General features: G+C 38.2%; 2 protein-coding genes across 2 annotated transcripts; both read right to left on the reverse strand.

Annotated features, from left to right (window-relative positions):
- Nucleotides 1–2,159: 2,159 nt before the first annotated feature.
- Nucleotides 2,160–6,960, reverse strand: LOC134659648 (uncharacterized). The gene is made up of 3 exons (XM_063515323.1): nucleotides 6,855–6,960; nucleotides 3,716–4,952; nucleotides 2,160–3,428 (listed from the first exon to the last, which is right to left on the reverse strand). The coding sequence occupies exons 2-3, from the start codon at nucleotides 4,943–4,945 to the stop codon at nucleotides 2,160–2,162; spliced, it is 2,499 nt and encodes an 832-aa protein (XP_063371393.1). The 5' UTR covers nucleotides 4,946–4,952; nucleotides 6,855–6,960.
- Nucleotides 6,961–13,326: 6,366 nt separating this feature from the next.
- Nucleotides 13,327–21,404, reverse strand: LOC134659649 (uncharacterized). The gene is made up of 5 exons (XM_063515325.1): nucleotides 21,349–21,404; nucleotides 15,622–15,765; nucleotides 14,912–14,953; nucleotides 14,269–14,448; nucleotides 13,327–13,746 (listed from the first exon to the last, which is right to left on the reverse strand). Exons 1-5 carry the CDS (start codon nucleotides 21,388–21,390, stop codon nucleotides 13,327–13,329), a joined length of 828 nt encoding a protein of 275 aa, XP_063371395.1. The 5' UTR covers nucleotides 21,391–21,404.
- Between the last annotated feature and the right edge of the window lie 1,093 nt (nucleotides 21,405–22,497).

A 22,497-nucleotide genomic window follows, 5' to 3' on the forward strand; every position in this document is an offset into this window, starting at 1 on the left:
AGAAATTATTAAGTACAAGATGCTCAGAAGATAGATATTGATATTAGCTGTGCGTTTTGACCATGTTTTGACATATGTCAAATGCCTTACCAACTTAATTTGCTTGATCTCCAGTCCAGACTTATAAAAGGCGTATCAAATCTGGCCTTAATAAAAGTACTAGGTATTTTTAACAGATTTTCTAAAAGTGACAACTTGACAAGCCTATTCACACCTTTGAAAATGGTACAAAAACCAGCGAAAAACACTAAATTCAGACTAAATTGCATAATCAACAATCAATCAACAATCATAAATACCTTTCCGAATATCTTCGTTACACCAAACTACAACAAATTGACTAAAATCTTATAAAAACATAATTTAACACCATAGAACACTCACTTCTTACCACGCGGAGGGTAAAACTGAACGACAAAAGACCTTCGTCTATGTGTGAGAACGACAGACAACGTTCAGACAACACTCAATCAAACAAAATGACACATCATTTATGAAACTAGCATTGAGATACGCCGTTTTATCATTGAACAAATTAAACGACCGAGCTAAGCTAAGGGTGAAGTAACACAATCAAAAGAAGACCTTATTACGCAGGCACAAGGTTTATATTTGATTGATATACGGTCCAAACACATGGAAGTAATTCAAAATGGCTGCCGCTCGCAGCGCAGAGCAGCGTCACTTCATAGTAGTGACGATGCCGCGTCGCGTTTTCAATACATTCAACCACGCCTTTAAGCACGGTCATAAATATGTAAACAGCTTTGTGTCTTATGTCAATGAGATAAGGTGGAAGTATGTATACATATTTATGATTGAGAAAGTAGGCGCGATAGAGATCCGTGTAGATTTTTCGCGATATTGCGGTGTAGTAAAGCTCTGAGGTTCTACCGCGAACCACGTTCGACGTGTTACCTCCCTGTCACACTTACGTACGAATTTACAAGTGCGACAGAGAGGCAACACGTCGAACGTGGTTCGCTGTAGGCCCTCTGTTTCCTTAGGATAGCGGCGCCGTCATATCGCGGCCGTATCCAAACAAAATAATAGGGCTTAAATATGTATATGTATGTAGTTAGGCACAGAATAAATAATAGTACTTACTACTCTTACTAGGTACAGTACAGAAGGTTCACTCTAACAAAACGCGTAGAGTCTATTATGAGAGATATGAGCGCAAGCGCGAGCAGGCGTCCGTTCCGTAGCGATGCGCGGCAATTACTAGTTACTACTGCTAAACCTAGACACCAAAATTGGTGTGGGCCGCATGTACTTGTAGCGACGCGAAGAATCGCGGAGTGAGCCATGCCTGCTTAGGCATTGAGATAATTATATCATATATGGTATCTAGTACATAGAAATACATTTTAAGTTTAATAAAATGTATTTAACCCGTTGAGGCAGTCTTACTGTTGTGGCTATACATACAAGTGCTCAGAATTTTACGTAAATGGAAAACGTTTTATACTTACTGGTTTATATGAGCGTTCGACTAGCTTGTATTTAAGTACTTGCTGGCGGCAGAGACAATGGCGGTAACGGTAAAAACCGGCCAAGTGTGTCAGTAAATTACGGACGGATCCGAAAAAAATTATGGGTAAGTATATCATATCTCACAAGATTAAATAGATAGGTACCTAGTAAAAATAAAATTAATTCCAATTATTTGTTTGTGTTTTGTTTTGCATGTATTTGCGTTCTTGGTGCTATTATTTGCATGGCACGGGGAGGTTTAAAAAAAAGTATAGGTAGGTATTTTTATTTTTTAGTATTGTATTTTTATGCAAAATTACGAGTAACCAAGTTATTAAGTCCTACGTTACGTTACTTACTTCTTTTGACTTAACAAAAAATAGTATATTTAATTTTTTTCGCTGTGACTTCTTACATTTTGTACCTACTCATAAATATGGCAAAGGGAATTTAAAAAAATAGGTAATGGGCTGTTGGATGTTGGATGAAGAATTCGCTAGGTGCACGACTAGTGCTCCTCATTTTGTCGGACTTTCTACGTTAAGTCTTATGGCGTAAAATTAGTTCAAGCGGCTATCAGCGCCACTTCCCTCTCCAGCGACTTCGCACCTTGCCAATACACGTACATAGTTAATAAGCAAAAATAGTACAAAATACTGATTATTTATTTAAATCAACATAATTCAAACATTGCAACTCGCAGTACTATCATTCATTTCTTCTAAACAGATCTCCAGAAACACTTTTCCCGTGCTTTCATCTTCTGCCTTTCTTCTATCTTCTTTGTTTTCATCGCGGACATTCTTCCAGAACAAAAAAAGACTGACATGTCGAGGATCTCCTTGCCATACATCTCCTGTTTTTTTGAATTCTTCTAATAGTTCGCTTGAAATTCTTTTTTCTACTTCTTCCAAAAGATTAACTTGGTTATTGTTTTCTTTTTTTCCCTCTTTATGTTTTTCTTTGACGTTTGTTTCGGTTTGAATTTCATTTGTATTGTATTTAACATTTGTATTGAAAGGATATATGCCACATGCTTTAAAACTCTTCGTTATTTCCTTACTAAAATCCCGTTTAACATAATTTTCCAAAACCTTTGCTAGTTCTTCTTTTTTAAGCGTTTTAATATCCCTATTCTCATTCCAATATTCTCCTAACGGCCGAAAAACTTCTTGCAGAGGTTGTATTTCCATATGCGGCAAAGATAGAAGTACAATTTGTTTTTCTTTGCAGAATTCAAACAAAGGTAGGTTTATGTGAGTCATTTGGTGCACAAATAAGACAACAGGGAGTTGAATATTGTGTTCAGTCAACCAGTCATAAAATACATCAGTTATTTGATCGGTAAGGATTTCTGCTTTCGACCAAGGACAGCTGATTGATTGCTTAATTGGGAATAGAACAGAAGGAGCTTGTACAGCGCCATCTGCTGATGCTGTTATGAAAACTGTTAAATCATCACTTGTAGTATCTGTTTCATGATCTTTGTCTTTAGTACTGAGATTCAAAGCTATCTCTCCAAAGTTGAAAATCCGTCTTGGCTGACGTAGGACGTCTTCTAGATTGTGCTTTTTGAGATACATCCGTACACGATAAAGCCAGACATTGATAGATTCTTGGGTAATTTTGTCTGATACCTCTCGCGATAGTTTCTCTTTCAGTCTAGGATAGCTTTTTAAGAAGCACTCGTAGGTGAAACGATGTTGCTCCCTAGTCTTAAACGGGTTTCCTTGTATATTGTCCACAGCTTCAATTAATTGGTCTTCAGTTATTATAAATCCAGCGGTAGTTAGATCCGTGACATATTCAACTAGGTGGTCCTCCTCAGCTTTGGTTAATTCGCTATCATTGTTATGGATCTGTTCATGTTGTATTAGCTCCTTCTTGACAGAAATCAAGGCTCTTCTTAATATCTCGCCGCTGCATTTGTTTGGTGTTTGTACTTCTTCAGTCTGTAACAATAGACAGTTAAATAGTAGTGTATTACAATTTACAATAAGCTTGATCGATAATTAATTACAGTTATGTGGAAGTAAAAAAATTAATTAACTAAAATCCCAATACCTGATCAAAAACCAATTAGATATATATTTTATAACTTACTCTCTACTTTATACTAAAACAACACGAATACGTGAGACGTAGAAATTATAAATATAAATGAACCTATTTTATGCCTTGCGGATTTTATTAAAAAGGACCTATTTTATTAAAAAAATACAAGTATGTAGATACAAACCATCGACATCGATGTCGAACTGTCAAATTCCGCCTCAAAATTCATTTGGAATTCCATATCTTCATTCACTATCACTTGTTCTGTATCCTTGTTTAACTGCATGACATTCTGTTGCCTATCCTTAAACCATACAAATTCTTCGTAGATTTTCAAACGATCGTTTCCAAATTTACTGTCACAAACTGTGGCAAATGGATGGACGCCGGCGTTTTTGAAGTCCTCGCTTATTTCAATCTCTTGTAGATCGTCGAAACGCTGAGATGCGGCTGCTGCAAACTCTTTAGTAGATTCCCCGAATATTTGGCCCCACTTTAGCTTCAAGGTTCTAGCGATCGATATATTTAAGTTTTCCAGGTAAGTAGGGGCTTGAATTAATGTCACTTGACCTTTTCTAGCCGCCCCAATGATGTCTAGATCAATTAGAGAGCTCTGACCTTGGAAAATTACCAAATTTGGTTTACTATCGTCAATATAATTCAGGAATGCCGTCGTAAAATAGCTTTTAAACACTTCCCTACACATACCACTGTTATGGCTGACATTTACATGCTTTCCTAGCATCCACTCGTGGCTCTCCTCGCCTTTGAAGACAGTTAAAAGTGGAGCTTTCCTGCCTTCAGCACTACAGATTGTCACAATAGTTAGATCCTTTTCTTTATCATAACTATTCACTCTCTTCCCTCTACAAAAACTATGCTCTTCAATATGCCAAATCTGTCCCGGTTTATCCGCTAATTCTAGCTTGTCTATCCTCATTTCTAGTACACAATAAAATTCCTTAACCATAATCACTTCTTTGTCTTGATTCCCAAATTCTTTATACAGCGGTTTGCAAGTTACATTAGTTCTTTTACAGAAAGAGGTTAGCCAGCATTCTCCAGGTTTCCCAGACTTGAACGGATGTTTGATCTTGTTCTCTTTCAAATATATTCCTACAAGATCTAATGTGTCTTTTCTTCCGAAATAGAATCCATTGTCTTGTAGCGCTAGGAGATTATCAGCAATAACTTTTTCGAGTTCTGATGAAAGGGCTGGTGGTTTGCCGAGGGTTAGGGACCTGAATTTCTTGCCTTTGGCATAGTCGTACAAGGTTGTCCGAGGTATGTTGTATTTGTTGGCAGCTTCGTACCCGTTCAGCTCGCCTGATCGGATCTTCGCGACCGCTTCGAGTAGCTTCTCTTTGCTGTACGTCATGCCTCTGTCCGTTTTCCGGATGTAGTTCCGAACCATTGTGTGTCTGAAACAAAATAGTTTATGTCACGTACGTTTGTCAGTTATTATCACTACATAGTATAAAACAAAGTCGCTTCCCGCTGTCTGTCTTTGTCTTTCCCTATGTATGCTTAGATCTTTAAAACTACGCAACGGATTTTGATGCGGTCTTTTTTAATAGATAGAGTGGTTCAAGAGGAAGGTTTATGTATAATTTGTTAACCCGTGCAAAGCAGGGGCAGGTCGCTAGTTAACTACTAAAAAACAACGAATATCGTCCAAATGTTTCTTTTTTACGTGTCGTAGCGTGAACTAATCTTGCTGTGGGCGAAGTCGCATCTGCGAGGACCTTTTCTTTCAATCGCTTCAATGATAATAAAAAGATAAGAAGGCGAGGGCCCACTTCGCCCACGCCTAGCTACGCCACTGTTTTTAGGGTTCCGTACCTCAGAAGGAAAAAACGGAACCCTAATAGGATCACTTGTGCGTCTGTCTGTCTGCCCGTCCGTCTGTCAATTAACTACTAGACCAATTAAGTTGAAATTTGGCACACATATGTAAGTTTGTGACCCAAAGATGGACGTGTAACGTAAATAAATGAATTTTAAATATGGAGGCCATTTTTGGGGGGTAATTGAGAAAATTAAAAAATAAAGTTTTTCAAACTATATCGTGTTACATATCAAAATTTAATGAAAGAGCTCATTGTAAGAATCTCAATTTTTTTTTTATAATTATAAGATTAATAAATAGTTTAGCAGTTATTCAAGAAAATAGGCAAAAAATGACCATTCCCCCCCTTATATCCGAAACTACTGGGTCTAAAATTTTGAAAAAAATACACAAAATAGTTCTTAACCTATCTATAGATGACAGGAAAACCTATTAGAAACATTAGAAATGTGCAGTCAAGCGTGAGTCGGACTTAATGTACGGAACCCTTGGAACGCGAGTCCGACTCGCACTTGGCCGGTGTTTTATGTCTGCATTCTTCTTTATTATGTAGTTTGTTGTGGCGTTAAATAAATGTATTTTCTTTCTTTCTAATGAAACTCAATCTTAAAAATAAAAGTTAGCCGTAGTGCCACTGTTTGTTCTTAATATTTACAAAATATACTAAACCGATTTTGGCCTGACTTGGCGGAGGCACTTCCGACCAAACCAAAACACATCCAAAACATTTTTTACGGCTTCTTTGTCACGTTTCACCGCGCGCTCCCAAACTCCCAACATAACTAGTCAAACCTAACCTAACCCCATTTAGTAATGTCAGGCGTGTCTCACTCCGCGATTTCGTCCCTTTGCTACAGGTAAGTAGCTAAAAGTACATCCGTTCGGCCCCAATTTTGGGGAAAGCCATAAGCCGCGCGTGGCGCTGTCGCCACCTAGCGGCCATATATGTGCTGATCGTAACAGACGCGTTTTGTTAGAGAGTGAGTCTTCTGTACTTAGTACTATTATTTATTCTGTGGTAATGTGTCTGTACTCTGTAGGTAATGTACTAATTTGTTAATCATGGTACCATCGCCCACACTGTTAACTGTACATCGGTGGACCTTATGCCTTTTGTAATAAGGTCCACCGATGTACAGTCAGCGTCAAATACTTTGTAGCAACCAAAGTACCTAGCCAAATAGTTCGGTAGTTTCGGTACACCATTTTAGTATTTAGTATGGTGTACCGAACTATTTGGCCACTTTGACTGCTACAAAGTATTTGACGCTGACTGTACAGTTAGGAGTGTTGCTGTTTGTATGATGAAAGTCGGAAAAATGTATCCAAATCGGTAACTCTTGTAAAGACGCTTTTATCCGAGCGTTTATGACCCAAAACCTTATTTCTTCGTGAAATAAAACACCAAAGAAACACACGAGGTAAATATCGTCACAGTAATCTCGAAACAACACAACAAATAACAATATCTTACCTCAAATCTCCTTTGTTTTGAAATAATTTATACGAAATAGCCCCAACGCGACCTTACCCAAGCCGCTCGCTTGACAACTGACGGGTGAAATCTAAAATGGCCGCCAGCCGGTGTTCGAAATACGAAACCACACGCAGCAGTGTAACGGAAAATTCGAAAAAAATATGTGGAATCGCGTGGAATAAAAAACTTCCACTTTATTATTTTTAAAACCATTTTTTTTAATACTAATAAATATAATCTTTATTTTACTTATTTTTATACGAATTTATGAAAGAGACGATTTATGTCAGTTGTGGTGCAAAGATCGATGTTGACTGTTTGGTTTTAATTCATTTTGAACTCTATATCCTTTACTTAAAGTTCGAAGTTCTATTCGAAGAATTAAAAAGTGTAAAAACGTAACAACTACATTGTCTATCAATATATTTTGTACTTTATTTCAACAAATTTTAGTTGTTATTCGTATGGCAATGCCGTGTGAGTTTCAATTTTCAATGAAATTCATTATCGAACTCGAAAAATTAAGCAGTTTTGTTTTGGACCTTAACACGACTAGCTAAGGTTTCTATTGGTTTAGCATAATAGTAGAACAACATTGAGTCGAACGAAAGAGTGAGGATCGAACGATAATATATTCCGATAACTCACATTGCACGAGTGAATTGAGGGCGTATAGCCGTATACTTCCAGTATAAGCGTGCGGTGTAATTGTTCGTATCTCGAGGTCTCGTTACGTTGGTGTTTGTGAGACCTTGACTCGCGCCCGCTGCGGTCAATGGGAATAACAGTTAGTTCTACCACACACGGGTAGTTTTAACTTTGTGTGTGTGTGGCTAAATAGATTACTGTAAATAGTTAAATACTACTAGTTGGAAATGGTGGAATGGATCGGGGAAGAAAAAGGTTTTTTTTGTCAGATTACGATAACATTTGGTGGATAAGCTGAGTTCCGAATTCTGTACATGTACATAAGCGCTATTTCATAGTATCTCCCTAAAAAATCTTCCAGTACTTAAGTTACGAAAACGTATAATATTTTCATAATTCAATGGGAAATTATAGGTAATCATTTTCTAACTAACTTCAAAGAACGAAGTTATTTCGGCCCCGAATTGAGATTTCGTATTTGTACTGACAAAATGGGAAGCTCTTTAAACCGGCCAAATTGTATCCGAATCTCGTAAATCAAATCGTCAACAAAATAAAATAACGGGTTGCACTCCGGGAGTGCCGACAGAAGTGAAAACTCAATGACTAGTCCTAAATGTCTGCAGCACTACTTATGTATAATTGATCCATCCTCCTTTCTATTGAAAAACTTTAGTTCCGAAATTGCTGGTCGCTGGTTGCTGGTAAGCTTGTTTAAATTTAAAATTCGAAATTCAAATTTGAAGCGTTTATTGTTTAAAATTCGAATAGAAATTGTAAAGTAACCTTGCAGATCTCGCATTTAAATATATTTGGTCACGATATTTTGAGTTTTATTCACCAGTACTAGAGTTCACTTTTATTAGCGATTTCATCAAGATGTAGCTTTATTGAATTAAGTCATTGAGTTTTTCTTTATTCATTTAAATGCCATCTAAATGAGTGGCCCTCTAAACCTTACGGTCACGTGATCGCCTTATGGCTCCTCTACACGATGGGCCAACGCCGGCCACTCCAAGGGACGCATTTATGCGTTAGAGGGAGCAAGTGATATTGCTATCTCATTCTACCGCATGGCTGCGTCCCTTGGAGTGGCCAGCGTTGGCCCATCGTGTAGAGGAGCCATTACGGTCACCTGATTGCCTTACGGTCACGTGATCGCCTTACGCTGTCTCGAGTTTATCATTTTTTCCCCACCTCAAAAAGTGCCCAGCGTCGCTAAAGAAGTTTTCACTTCAAAAATCGCCTTAAGTAAGGATTTTACAAAATTCAACTTATACGACGTTAATATGCGGTTGTAAGTTTTTCATTTTTATCTATTTGTACGCGGCAAAGTCGCGGTTGAATTCACGGGGGGAGCCATTACGGTCACCTGATTGCCTTACGGTCACGTGATCGCCTTACGCTGTCTCGAGTTTATCATTTTTTCCCCACCTCAAAAAGTGCCCAGCGTCGCTAAAGAAGTTTTCACTTCAAAAATCGCCTTAAGTAAGGATTTTACAAAATTCAACTTATACGACGTTAATATGCGGTTGTAAGTTTTTCATTTTTATCTATTTGTACGCGGCAAAGTCGCGGTTGAATTCACGGGGGGAGGCTAATTCTTTGATTGGTCAACCAAGAAGAAAATCCCATCCAGAAACTAGTTGGGTCCGACTCTAGCCACCCAGTTTATGGTTTTAGGTCGCCCGAAGACGGGCGGACAGCACGCTTTTTTAGGGTTCCGTATTTCAAAAGGAAGTTTTTAGCAAAAAATTTATTTTTGGTACAAGTATTGCTAACTGTAGTTTTTTTTTCACACAGACAACTAATACTCCGATGAGTAGACAATTCTAAAAACCCCAAACACAATTAGGTTCCGTTGTTTTATCACAGAGTTCCTATGACTACCTCCTGTCTCTATCATCAGGCGGTCTAGCATGTGTTGCGTTCTCGCGCGCGACTCCATACTTGAAGTCACGCGAGATGTATATATGGATGGAGTCGCGCGCGAGAACTCAACTCATGCTAGACCGCCGGATCAGCTCCATGATACCATAATATTGCATTGTCACCCGACTTACACACGTATGCAAATTTCCAGCTTCATCGAAAACCGGGAAGTGGGTCAAAGGACTATGCGTCAAAATGGTCCCAAAACCAACAGAGTTGAGAGTTAGGTCATTAGATAGGTATTTCTCTGTACTTCATTTCGTTCTATGAGCACCATGCGGAATTCCATTGCAGAATTGAGATATTGGTATTTTAGTCAAAATATCGTCACCCTTATTAATAGTTATTAATTACCTAGGCAATTAGAGTCCACCGCCGGGCGAGCGCGGCAAATCATTCGGTGTGCTCGCCCGGCGGTGCGCGAACATCTACCCTGCAGCAATTAATTTACTTACTTGGACTCTATTGCCTAGGTAATAAGGGTGACGACATTTTGGCTAAAATACCAATATCTCAGTTCTGCAATGGAATTCCGCTTGGTGCCCATAGAACAAAATGAAGTACATAGAAATACCTATCTAATGACCTTACTCTCATTTCTGTTGGCGTTGGGTCCAGGCTCCATACAAAGTTGCCCATGGTCCTTTAACTTGCAAGATTTGATTACAGACCGACAACGGGACAGGTGAAACTAAATAAAAGCTTGTAAAAACGGAACCCTTATACCTTATAGGATCCCTCGTGCGTCTGTCTGTCATTATTTCAAGGACTAGCAGAGGTAGAGGCAAGCCCATGCAAGCTCAAATGGTTGGACGGCGTATACCACCCAGGACATCAGGACCTTAGGAGTGAAAAGTTGGAGAAGGAAGGCCACAAATAGATCGGACTGGAGAGACTTGCTTGACCAGGCTAACGCCACGTCTTACGTAGGCGAACAACGCGCGAACGCCGCGCGGCCGCCGCGCCGCTTCGCGTCTAAATCGCTCACGTACGAGTAGGACATACCTATACGTATCAATCAACGGTTTGTTTCATCCTCGCCGCGCCGCCCCGCCGCCGCGCCGCGTTCGCGCGTTGTCCGCCTACGTAAGCCGTAGCGTAACCACCAGCCCACCCGCGGCTGTAATGCCTCAGATGATGATGATGACTAGCAAAGCAATATTTTTGTTTTAATTTATTTATACAATGCGTCTTTCGGTCACTGACTTACATACATATGTACACTAAATTTCAACTTCAACTCAATCGCTCCAATAGTATCGGTTGTGATAGACAAGAAACCTTAAGAATGAAAACCGACATTTCTAATCAAAATTTAAGAAGGGTACTTATCTTTTCGTATAAAATCGTTTAAAATATACATTCCAAAAAATCGTCGGCTTAAAAACCGCGCGGCTCAACCGGTTAGTTTGTCACCTGCCTAAACAAATGCGACGTTGCCAGTTCACTAGTAAACAAGTGACGCAAGCGAGTTGACGGCTGGTCACACACACACTTCCACACTTTTTAACCAATATACCGTACCATTTTTTTAAAACTATAATAGACTGTATTCTGATGTGATAAGAGTGGTAAAGGCAGTAAATATATCTTTGCCGTTATACAAGTAGCTGCCAATCAAAATTAAGAACAACTCAAGCAATACTAGACTCTATGTCCCTATATAAATAAGTTTGTTATCAAATGCAGTTTCATTGATAGGCCTATAAGTAGCAACAAATTTATGTTTTATTTGGTTTGAACAATAATGGACTGTATTTAAAGGAAATAAGTGTGTTATAACTCGCAGATAATACGTAGGTGGCCATGTTTTGACGTTTGGCCTGTATCGCTAGGATTGTGAAGAAATTCGAATCTAAAAATGTATTATGGTAGGTATTACCTATGGTTTGGTTTAGGTGGCTTATCTTTTACACAATAGGCGAAGGAAAAGGTACCTGTGTGTGTAAACAAGTGGTAGAATATCATGGCACTGGCAGTAATTTTTTTTCTATTTAGATTTCTTGATAAACCATGCTCCCGTGGTGATTTTTAGAATAGGTAGTCAATGATATTATATAACCATATATAGGTTATCCTCATACTTGAGGAGCACAAAAAATACTTCCATATTTATTTCTGTGCCTACGAAGAAATCTGTTATTTTTGATTTATTATCTCATTCCATCCATCTTTGTCACACTCGTTGTTAAACATAAGGTCGTCTCTTTCTCTTTCGGTGTGCGGGAGCTCGTTAGCACGTGCACATTTCTCGCTTGTCCAGCAGCGACTAAAGGCAACTTGTCCAATTTGTCACAAGTTACGCGCTTCAATTTTGGAATGCCTATAACCATCTTGAGTTATAAATCATTGTAGGTAGTTAGAATCCATATCATATGGAACCCAATGAAGCCATGAGAGGTCTCTATATATTATAATATAATAGACTAGCGACTCGCCCGGCGTCGCACGGGTTAACAAATTTTACACAAACCTTCCTCAAGAATCACTCTATCCATAGGTGAAAACCGCATGAAAATCCATTCAGCAGTTTTTGAGTTTATCGCGAACATACAAACACACAAACAGACAGATGCGGTGGGGAAAAATCCGTCCAACAACATTTTGAAGCTATTCTAACAACAGTACTTACTTTTATGCACTTGCTGACTCGAGCAAAAGCTAAAACTTGTGACTTGTAAAAAGCTGGAGTAGTACTATTAGTTATTCTGTGGATGTGTGTAGTTTTTAACCGACTTCAAAAAAAGGAGGAGGTTATGCACTCTCTTTGCTCGCTTCGATCTTTTTACGCCAGAGGTTCGCAACCTTTTTTGCATCGAACCTTCCTTTTATGGTGAAAAAGTTTTATGCACCATCTTTAAATTTCGGAATACTTACATTAAAGAAACCGGCCAAGTGCGAGTCGGACTAGCGCACGAAGGGTTCCTTAACATTACGCAAAAAAAGGCAAAAAATCACGTTTGTTGTATGGGAGCCCTACTTAAATTTCAACTGTGTAGCTATCAAGGTTCATGAGATACAGCCTGGTGACAGACAGACAGACGGACAGTGGAGTCTTAGGTAGCTAATATCACATAGCTCCATGTTTTTTCCTTGTTATGTAGTCCGCGTCCGGGAATAGAACCCGGAACGGCCAGCCGCCAATTGGGCCGGCGCGGCGATGCGGAGAATGAAGGCATCACATGAATTTGTCAACGATTCTATGAACGACCCGGACCGTTCTATGAAGAGTCACACACAGAAAACTTCAAACCTCAAAATATTTTAATGCCACCAAAAAAACGTATTAACTAACGACCCGCCCCGGCTTCGCACTGGTTAACAAATTATACATAAACTGTCCTCTTGAATCACTCTATCTATTAAAAAAAACCGCATCAAAATCCGTTGCGTAGTTTTAAAGATCTAAGCATACATAGGGACAGAGACAGCGGGAAGCGACTTTGTTTTATACTATGTAGTGAGTGATACATATAATGTACTTACTTAAAACCGCCTATAGGAGCCTATTAATATTGGCTATTTTGTTCTCGACACAAATCACCAAACTGTGGTGATCATGTGGGAACTATAGTGATAACAATTTGCTTGTTAAAAAACATGTGGACTTATCAACATATTTAATTTTAATATTAATTAACACCAATTCACTTCAATTAATCATAATGTTAATACTCATCACAATCATTTAAAGCTTGAGCTTTGTACTTTATGCTCAGTTGCGGGTATCTTTCTCTTTTACTCCAATGAAAGATTAATTAGAGTAACAGAGAAAAATGCTCGCAATTGAAATTCGGTTTTCGCGGTAGCTCCTCGGGTCGTCCAGACTGGGCACGAAATCATAAAATACCCGATAGTCGGGTTTTCGTCACTGAATGTGTTAATCAGTCTATTTCCTATTTCTTCCCTCAGTCAACAATTCCTTTAACAGCGTCGACTCGCTAGGGTCCTTCTCCTCTTCCATTCGAGGAGACGAGATCACGATATACTCTGGTTCCAGACCGTCTGACGACTCCTTCTTCGAAGGTGTTTCGATCTTCGACTCGTAGCTCAAATTCTCCGTTTTCGCCAGGAATAGGACTTCGGATATCAATTTCTCCGCCACAGTCCTTTGGAATAAGGATACCTGTTCTAATTGCTCGCCTACGTATACCCCGAAGTAGTTGGGTTCCTTTGCTTTTGGTTCTACGTGTTTTGGTTCGCGAAACTGTAAAGGCTCGACGAAAGTCTGTGTTCTAGTTATTGATGCTCTTCTTTTTTTCCGAGCGCTGCTTGCTTTCCTTCTTGTTGCTGGGGTTTCTGTTAATTCCTGGAAAATATTTAGGTTTTATTTATTTTATTTAATACAAGAAAACAAGTGATATACAAGTAATTGAGCCTATCACCAGTATCACCACCGGTAAAAACTTTCTCAAAAATACCTTAGGTTTTCCAAATGGCCCCTACGGAAGACCAGCGCTAGTATTAGTTTCATAGCTAACATTATTCTGATCTTACTAAGTATTATGCTGAGGGCCTACCGCGAAAACCGAATTTCGCAAATGGCGGGCATCTGTCTCTGTCACTCTAATTACGCCTTTATTGGAGTAAAAGAGAAAGATCCCCGTAATTTGCGATTTTCGGTTTTCGCGGTAGCCCCTCTGTAACTATGCACTGAATTATAGTTCGTTAACATATTATTGTACCGCAATTAGATATCATAGGAACCCTAAGCATTTCGAAAGAAAAAGTTAATTACCACTATTTTGAGGTTAGAAAAAATGGAGGGTAGGCATAGCAGAAGACCAACTTCAAGATAGTAGAATTAAGTGAAAACACTGATATAATCTACCTCATCGCTACTTGAATCTTGCTTGCTATCACATTGGAGTGGGTCTGAACTCCCTGAAGAGTACGACGTAGACTGCTGTGTCGACCGACTAGGACCCAAGAAGCACATCAGCTTGTAGTACCACAGGTTCGGGTGGAATATGTCCTTCTCGTCTCGCGCCTTCAGCTTGGACGCTCGCACCTAAAAATAGTGATTTGTTTTACAAAGGGCAAAGTTGTTGTTGTTTACCTGCTAATATTGATTCCCGAGCAAGGGGCTGTCCATAAATTACGTCATCTATTTTTGACGATTTTTAACCCCCCCCCCCCTAAAATCATCCAAAAATCATGCTTCGAATTATCCCGTTTTCTCCTACGTCATGCTACCATCATCCGATGTCCAGACCCCCCCCCCCTAATTTGAAATGACGTAGGTAATTTATGAATAGCCCCCAAGCGAAAGATTCCAAAATTGAACCACGAGCGTAGTGAATGGTTCGAAAAATGAAATCTTGAGCGTTGCGAGGACAATTTCTGTGGAACGCTACTTATACTTTGCCATCTACCATCATCCGCACTGTTAACTGGCAATTCGTCGACCTTATTGCGATGGTATAAGGTTCACCGATGACTAGTTAAACGTATTGCAGTGATTATATACCAACCTTCCTTACTTCCCTGAAGTACGCCGACCTCAAATTATCCACCTTAAACAAATTATTAGTGTTAATTAAGATTATTAGTTGTTATTAGTGTTATTACACAATATAATTTGTATATATAATATATAATTTAGTGCCCTGATTAGTTATCAGCCCTCTACAACACCATGGTTGAAATCAAGGAAGGAATAAATGACCCCATCCCACCCATCAACGACCCTAAGGAAATAAGGGCATCAAGGAAGGATGTTCCGGACATTTGGGAAGTATGCGCGAGGATCCGAAGGCAATACGTAGTCTATTTTAATACTTAATGAGATGTGATGTGTGTGAGTCGCCATCAGATATATCGGAGCGGCCAAGGTCTTCACAATATCTGAACACGCACTCTAACGCTCTGACAATAGAGGCGTGTTCAGATATTTGTGAGCGCCTTAGCCGCTCCGATATATCTGATGGCGACTGATGTACACCAAGCGGACTCCTGTGTCTTTTGACAGAACATCGCTTCTTCGCTATTCCCCAATAGATCGCCACAAGCTGCCCTGCCGGCCTAGACAATGTGACAATCGCTATCGCTTCGATAACGAAACGCTTTGTGTCTCTCTATCACTCTTCCATATTAGAGCGACAGTGACAGTTGCGTTTCGATGGCTACGGAGCGTTAGTGATTGGCATGTTGGCTACGTGGCCTGCATTATTATTGTTATTACCTTCTTCTTGGCGGAGCTGACGTTGGCATCTTCGTCCAGCTTCTTGAGTATCTTGGTGAGCTCGCCCCATGCCACCTGCTTCATGTCCTTGTTCTTGTATAATTCGGAAGTGACGTCCCATAGGCATGGGTTGTCGTGGTATGCCTGATGGGAACACGTATACAGTTATATGTTGAAATCACTCAAAAGTATTGAGAATGTGACAATTTGTGACTTCAATAAGGCAAATCGGTTTATTTGATACTCTGTTTTTATTGAAATCTGATCGAAGTAATACTTATTATACAACTAGCGACCCGCCCCGGCTTCGCACGGTTTAACATAGGTACATAAACCTTCCTCTTGAGTCACTCTATCTATTAAAAATCCGTTGCGTAGTTTTAAAGATCTAAGCATACACAGGGACAGACAGAGAGCGGGAAGCGACTTTGTTTTATACAATAATTATATTCTATGTAGTGATACAATAATTATATCTTTATCTCGGAGTACAGGTTCGTTACATACTTAAGATTAATTACATATATAACAAAATATGTAAAACGCAAGAGAAAACAGTGCAACGCTAAAACACATTGCAATAAAAACAATCTTTTGAGATAACGGCAATATAAAAACGGTCTAAAACATGTTAATAATCGTCGCTGATAAGACTGCAGATAAGAAAATTAAGAAAACATCTAGACATCCGTTCAAAACATAGATCATAAGTTCAGGGGTCAAATTACTTGATCTTTCGCTATCTGAGAATAAGCAAAATAATTTATTGTTAAAAGTAAACCTTATACCATTGCAATAAAGTATATCTATTACGCAATTTCGCATGTCGTAATAGTACTTTCCTTGCATTTAATCATATCATATCATATGTTTTTAAACGATAACATCACCGTTGAAAATAGAAATTTACCAAACAAGATACTTAAATAAAATAAATAAAAATTCTAAGATTAAAGAAAAGAAAAATATTCCGGGATAAACTCAAAAAAGGTTGCCAAACCCTGCTTCAATCAATTCAATAATGTACAATGAATAATGTAATTTAATGATTTTATTCTAATTTAAGTACCTACCTAACTTATTATTTTTAACTGAACAGTTTATTTTTACTTTAAGTGTGATTTGGTTGTTTTATTTTTATAAATGTCAGGAATGTTCTAATATTTTATAATTATAGAAATTTTATTCATTATTTTATTGTTAATCCTGTGTAAATTGTAAATTGTAATGTGATTGTGTTGGACCTAGGTTGTTTTGAATAAACGAATTTATTATTAAGGGACCCCTAAAATTAAAATGAAACCTACGTAAAAATAAGCTAATCCCTAATTTGGTTAACTTTACGGGTCCAATTCGAACATCGAAAATTTTGATGTTGTTATCTGCCTCTAATATGCAAGAGCGATAGAGAAGCAGATACAAGGGGGCCTGCCGCGAAAACGAGGGTCTTCCTCTTTTAATCCAATGAAGGCGTAATTAGAGTGACAGAAAAAGATGCCCGCAATTTGCGACCTTCGATATCGCGCAGCGTAACGATGTTTCGATTTGACCGCTATTTGCGTTTGCGGTTACGTGTGACGTATGAAGGTTAAATTAATGTCAACTGAAGGATCAATTTAGCAATGTAAGTAACATGAACCTGATCCTGAGCCATTGAACAATTATGTCAATTATAGTATTTTTCAAACACATGTCACCTCAATACAATGTTAACCTTAAAATGAAAATGTAGGCAACCTACTATACTTATGTAATTTATAAATAAAATGTCATTCAATAGAATTTGCTAACTATGTAAACAAACCGCCATACTAAAATTGACACTAAATGTCAAATTACTAGTAACTTTTGTTTACATAGTTCGCAAGTTCTATTGAATGACAGTTTATGTAAGTCCATTAGTCAGTATATTACTAAGGAGCATAGAATTAATATGACTAGAACAACTGTCAATCTTCAAAAGTGCGACCAAAAATGAAATGCAAGTGTGTGCATAAATTGTCTATGTGAGATCGAAAATAGTGATGTCATGTTACAACATATTAATAATCTGTCGATGTTTGATTGCTTTATCGACTACTTTTTCAAATGTGTTATTTTAAACGTTAAAATTCTACGACATTATGACGTATAAATAACACTTGCACTGCGTGTACTATCAAAATCGTTGCAGACTTATCTTAATGTAACTCTTACTGTGTTGGTGAAGTGGAGTTTAAATTTACCGCTAAACATCAGCACCTTCAAAAACGTATAACAATCGTTATTATTTGAAGTCGGTTATAAAAGCTAATATCTTAATGATGTCTTGTGAAGAAATAATTACATAGCTATTAATATACCGACAAGTTATCGATACTGTCATATGAACATTTTGTCAAGCCCTAGCGTAAAGTAACAGATTATGTTTTTACACAAAATATTTTAAATTATAGGCTAATATGATAAAATATTAGCACACAAAGGAAGAAAAACTTATAATGAACTTTATAAACCGGCTTCTTACACTTTTTACGCTGTTAATTTGACAAAATATCGTTATGAAAATTTCGCTAGGAATATCATAAATCCTCTGAAATTAGTGTTTGCTTGGATTATTTGGCACTGTAACACTGAAATCCGGCACACTACAAGACACAATCTTCACTGAATTACTTTATTTAATACTTTTCGTCCTAATCCGTGTATATTTTTCAATTTGAAAATTACTGTGATACGCTCTTGGCCGTCCGCGGCCGTCGTCAAAGTCAAAAGTGGTCACGTTTTCTCATTGGTAGTCTGACTCTTTCGCACTCATGGTATGTTCATATACGTGATGGCTTCCCTTTCGCACACTTCAGCTGTCTGTCAAGCGCGAGCGCGAAAATGACAAGTCTGTGCTAAGGAGTCGTTGTATTGACTATCCGTGAATGGCCGGTATTGACAGTTTGTCGAGACGGCCAATCACAAACAAGTTGGACGGCTATGACGTCTTTCCGTTACAGTTTAACCGGGCATTCGTTTCTCGGCAGTCGCAAGTGACCGTAGTGCATGCTTTTGTGAATTGTTTAGTGTGAAGGTGCAAGACAATAAATAGTTGTTATCAAGTGTGTTGTGTCTTTTCACACCCAATCTCATAACCTGAGTGCTAAACCAGTCCATTGGTTTACACTTACATGTTTTCACCTTATTGCAATGTCAGGCGTGGCCCACTCCGCGATTTCGTCGCTTTGCTACAGCTAGCTAAAAGTACATCCGTTCCACCCCAATTTTGGGGAAAGCCATAAGCCGCGCGTGGCGCTGTCGCCACCTAGCGGCCATATCTGTGCTGATCGTAACAGACTTACAATTTTACCAATAATTGACAAAATCTTTGAAAAATATATATCTAACTTAATATTTAACTTCTATGACTCACACAACATACTTACAGATAGGCAATTCGGATTTAGGCCCAAAAAAAGTACAACATTACTTCTTTCAGAGTTCACAGAGGAAATAAATACTCATTTAAATAATAAAGAACATGTGCTCCTAGTATTGATAGACTATAGTAAGGCCTTTGACACGCTAAAACATGATCTATTAATAGAAAAATTAGATAACACTGGTATAAGGGGACCTCTACTTAACTGGTGTAAAAATTATCTCAGCGACAGAAATTATAAAGTTAAAATAGGTAATTCTATGAGCGAAGAAGTTGACGTGACAATCGGCACAGCACAAGGATCAGTACTCGGTCCGTTACATTATCTAGCGTACGTGAATGATGCGGGTAGTGTAATAAAACACTGTTCCATCTACCAATATGCAGATGACACGTGTTTGGTCATATCGGACAAAAACTTAAATGTGGCCCTTAAGAAACTGCAAGCTGACTTCACCGACATAAGCAAATGGTCCCATGATGCAGGACTTGTGCTGAATGCCCAAAAAACCCAGCTAATACATATCTGTTCAGGTCGTAGATTAACACCAATGAATATTAACCTGATAGCTCACAAACATAATTGTCTTCATACACTGAACGACAGCTCTCCTAGATGTTCGTGTCCAACAATACAGCAGACTAACCAAGCCTCATATCTTGGGGTTATTATAGATGAACGCTTTAATTGGGGCCCACACATTGATGCCTTATGCGATAAATTGCGAGCAATCCTTTCTAAGTTTTCAGTCATTAGATATAAAGTACCATACAAAATATTAATTAACATGTACAATGCACTAGCTGAATCAATCATAGCATATGGGCTTACAAGCTATGGCAGAACGTTCAAAAGCTACTTAGATAAAATATACAACCTACAACTAAGATTACTAAAACTAATAGTTCCCAGAAAAATAAAAGATCAATTTAGAGACGACTATAGCAAACTGTTTAAATTTTGTAAAGTTATGCCCATCCAATGTAAAATAAAATTCTTAATTTTAATGGAAAACATTCATAACAAACGAATAATGAAACCAATTCAATCAAAAATGCATATAAGAAAGATTTCTCAAAAGAAAGTCACAACTATCAACAGTAACAATAAATACGGAGAAAGAACAATAGCATATATAGCACCAAGATTATTTAACGAACTACCCATAAATTTAAAAAACACTATAAACGAGAAAAATAAAAAGAATTTACTAAATAAGTACTATCTTGATGGAGTCTCAACATAAACTTATCTACATAAAGCATACATACATATGTATGTATGTATATATATATATATATATATACCTATTCATATATTTCTCAATCTGTTCTCCATATCAATGTAATAAATATAGGTAAATAATCAATGTTAAAACGTTATAATAATAAAAAAGCTTTATAATAACTACATAATTAATATATCCATCAATAATTGAAATACTCTTACCCGAAGTTTTTAACTGAATAAATTAGATCATCCTGTAACCGCTGCACGCCCCACCCGGTGCATACTCAAACTCGGTACTCAATTAATGGCATACGCCTTAAGGAAAACCTGAGCCGCTTAAGACTTTCTTGACACGTAAACCGCACAGCGATAAGGAATGCACGGCCGATTGTGTACTCGAGTGGGAGCTATTTAGTTATACCCGCTAATTTATCTCTTGTAGAATTTAAGTAATCTCACTTGTAATTTTATATAAATATCGATTATCCCATGTATCACAACAATGCTTAACGTAAAATGTATCCACGAATGTCGTGTCGGTACAAACCCGATAGGGTTTCACGGCACTTTTCTGTTTGATTTATTATAAGATTTTAGTATAGAATAAAAAAAAAAAAAAAAAAAAAGACGCGTTTTGATAGAGAGTGAGTCTTCTGTACCTAGTACTATTTATTTATTCTGTGGCAATGTGAAGAAATGTATAGGTACTGTACATTTATGAACTCAATTGTAGGTACGCTAGGTCAAATATAGAACGATAGATACTTACTATATTATTACGGTTGGCAACCCTAAATTCGACCTTCATATATAGAGTCTGTGCGGAAAGAGAAGAGTCGTGGAATGTATTGGACCCCATACATTCCACGACTCTTCTCTTTCCGCACAGACTATATCTTCATTCACTATATATTCAATCATTGTCTCAGTCAGTACTCTCAGTTTATCGAACCGACGTATCATTTTAGTACGAAATTCGGTCAAACGCAGTACAATTGGGTGCAGTATATTGTCCAAACGAACTGTAATTTTTGCTGTAATCTAGAAAACGCAGTTGACAAAAAAGGAAAGTAAAAACTCAAATATTTACCTGAATAAACTCCTTCAGAACGTCTCGCTCGATGGTCGTCATGTCGAGTGCGCGCCGCCGACGGCGCCGACCGATACAAAATGGCGTCCGGGCGTGTCGCAAACGGCCTCGTTCCGACGGCGCTGCCAGCCGAGTGCCGACCAAGGTCGTTGGACGATTGACCCGTGCGGTGCGATTCGAATTCGAACATGATATGATTTGAAACGCGTTCGTGGTTCGAAATTACTCGAACTGTAATAGCTCTCGCGTCGAATAATGGTTTCTTTACAGCACACTTTACCGCACTAGTGCGATAATTAGCGCATTCCGTAACTATGCCGAAAACTTAAAGGGCCATATATATATACTGTAAAACGATGTACGAATTGTACAATACATGTGCGAAATAGGTAATTCGCAACTTGTACGATTTATAACACTCTCCCTTCGGTCGTGTTTTCCCGGCCCCTCTAATAAGTGCGAGGCCGTGGCCGCCGCTAAACACCGAAAAATCGAAAAAAAAAAATCTTCTGTGTCGCTCTAAAATCTTTCTAAATGCTCGAATAGTGTTTAAGTTATTTCGTATAAAAGTTATGCACGAGTTTCTCGACTCACGACAGAACCAGAATTATGTATTACAAATTATCATACAGACAGGTTCAATGGATTGTCAAGAATACACAACATCAATTATAAGTAGGAAATGCAAACCAAGATAGCGGACGAGGAAGCGTGAAACTTCCGTAAGTTATAAATACTTGCAGAAATAAGACAAAGGAACAAGTCAGTCGGGTCGGGAGGGCCACTAATACAGATAAAAGCCTGACCGAATATTATGATCACGCGCCATGTACATGGCGCCACAGTACCTATTGCAATATGTGCAATAAGTAGTTACCGCACTGGCCTACCGCCGCGCCCTAGTGCGGTAAGCGGTAACTAGCACAATAAATACGTGATTAAGTATGTCGAATGTTTAAAGAACATGTGTAATTTATTATATCTAATACTTACTTACATTTAAACGAGCAATTCTTGTTTATTTATGTATGTACTTAAATATTTATTTATATGTCGGAGCGAGACACCAGAAGGACGTATTGCAGTGTTACAGTTCATAGCTTTAAACGCCTGTATAAAATCGATTAGCAATGTTTGGCTACATATTAT

This window comes from Cydia amplana, chromosome 25, assembly GCF_948474715.1.
Source record: "Cydia amplana chromosome 25, ilCydAmpl1.1, whole genome shotgun sequence".
Lineage (NCBI taxonomy): Eukaryota > Metazoa > Arthropoda > Insecta > Lepidoptera > Tortricidae > Cydia > Cydia amplana.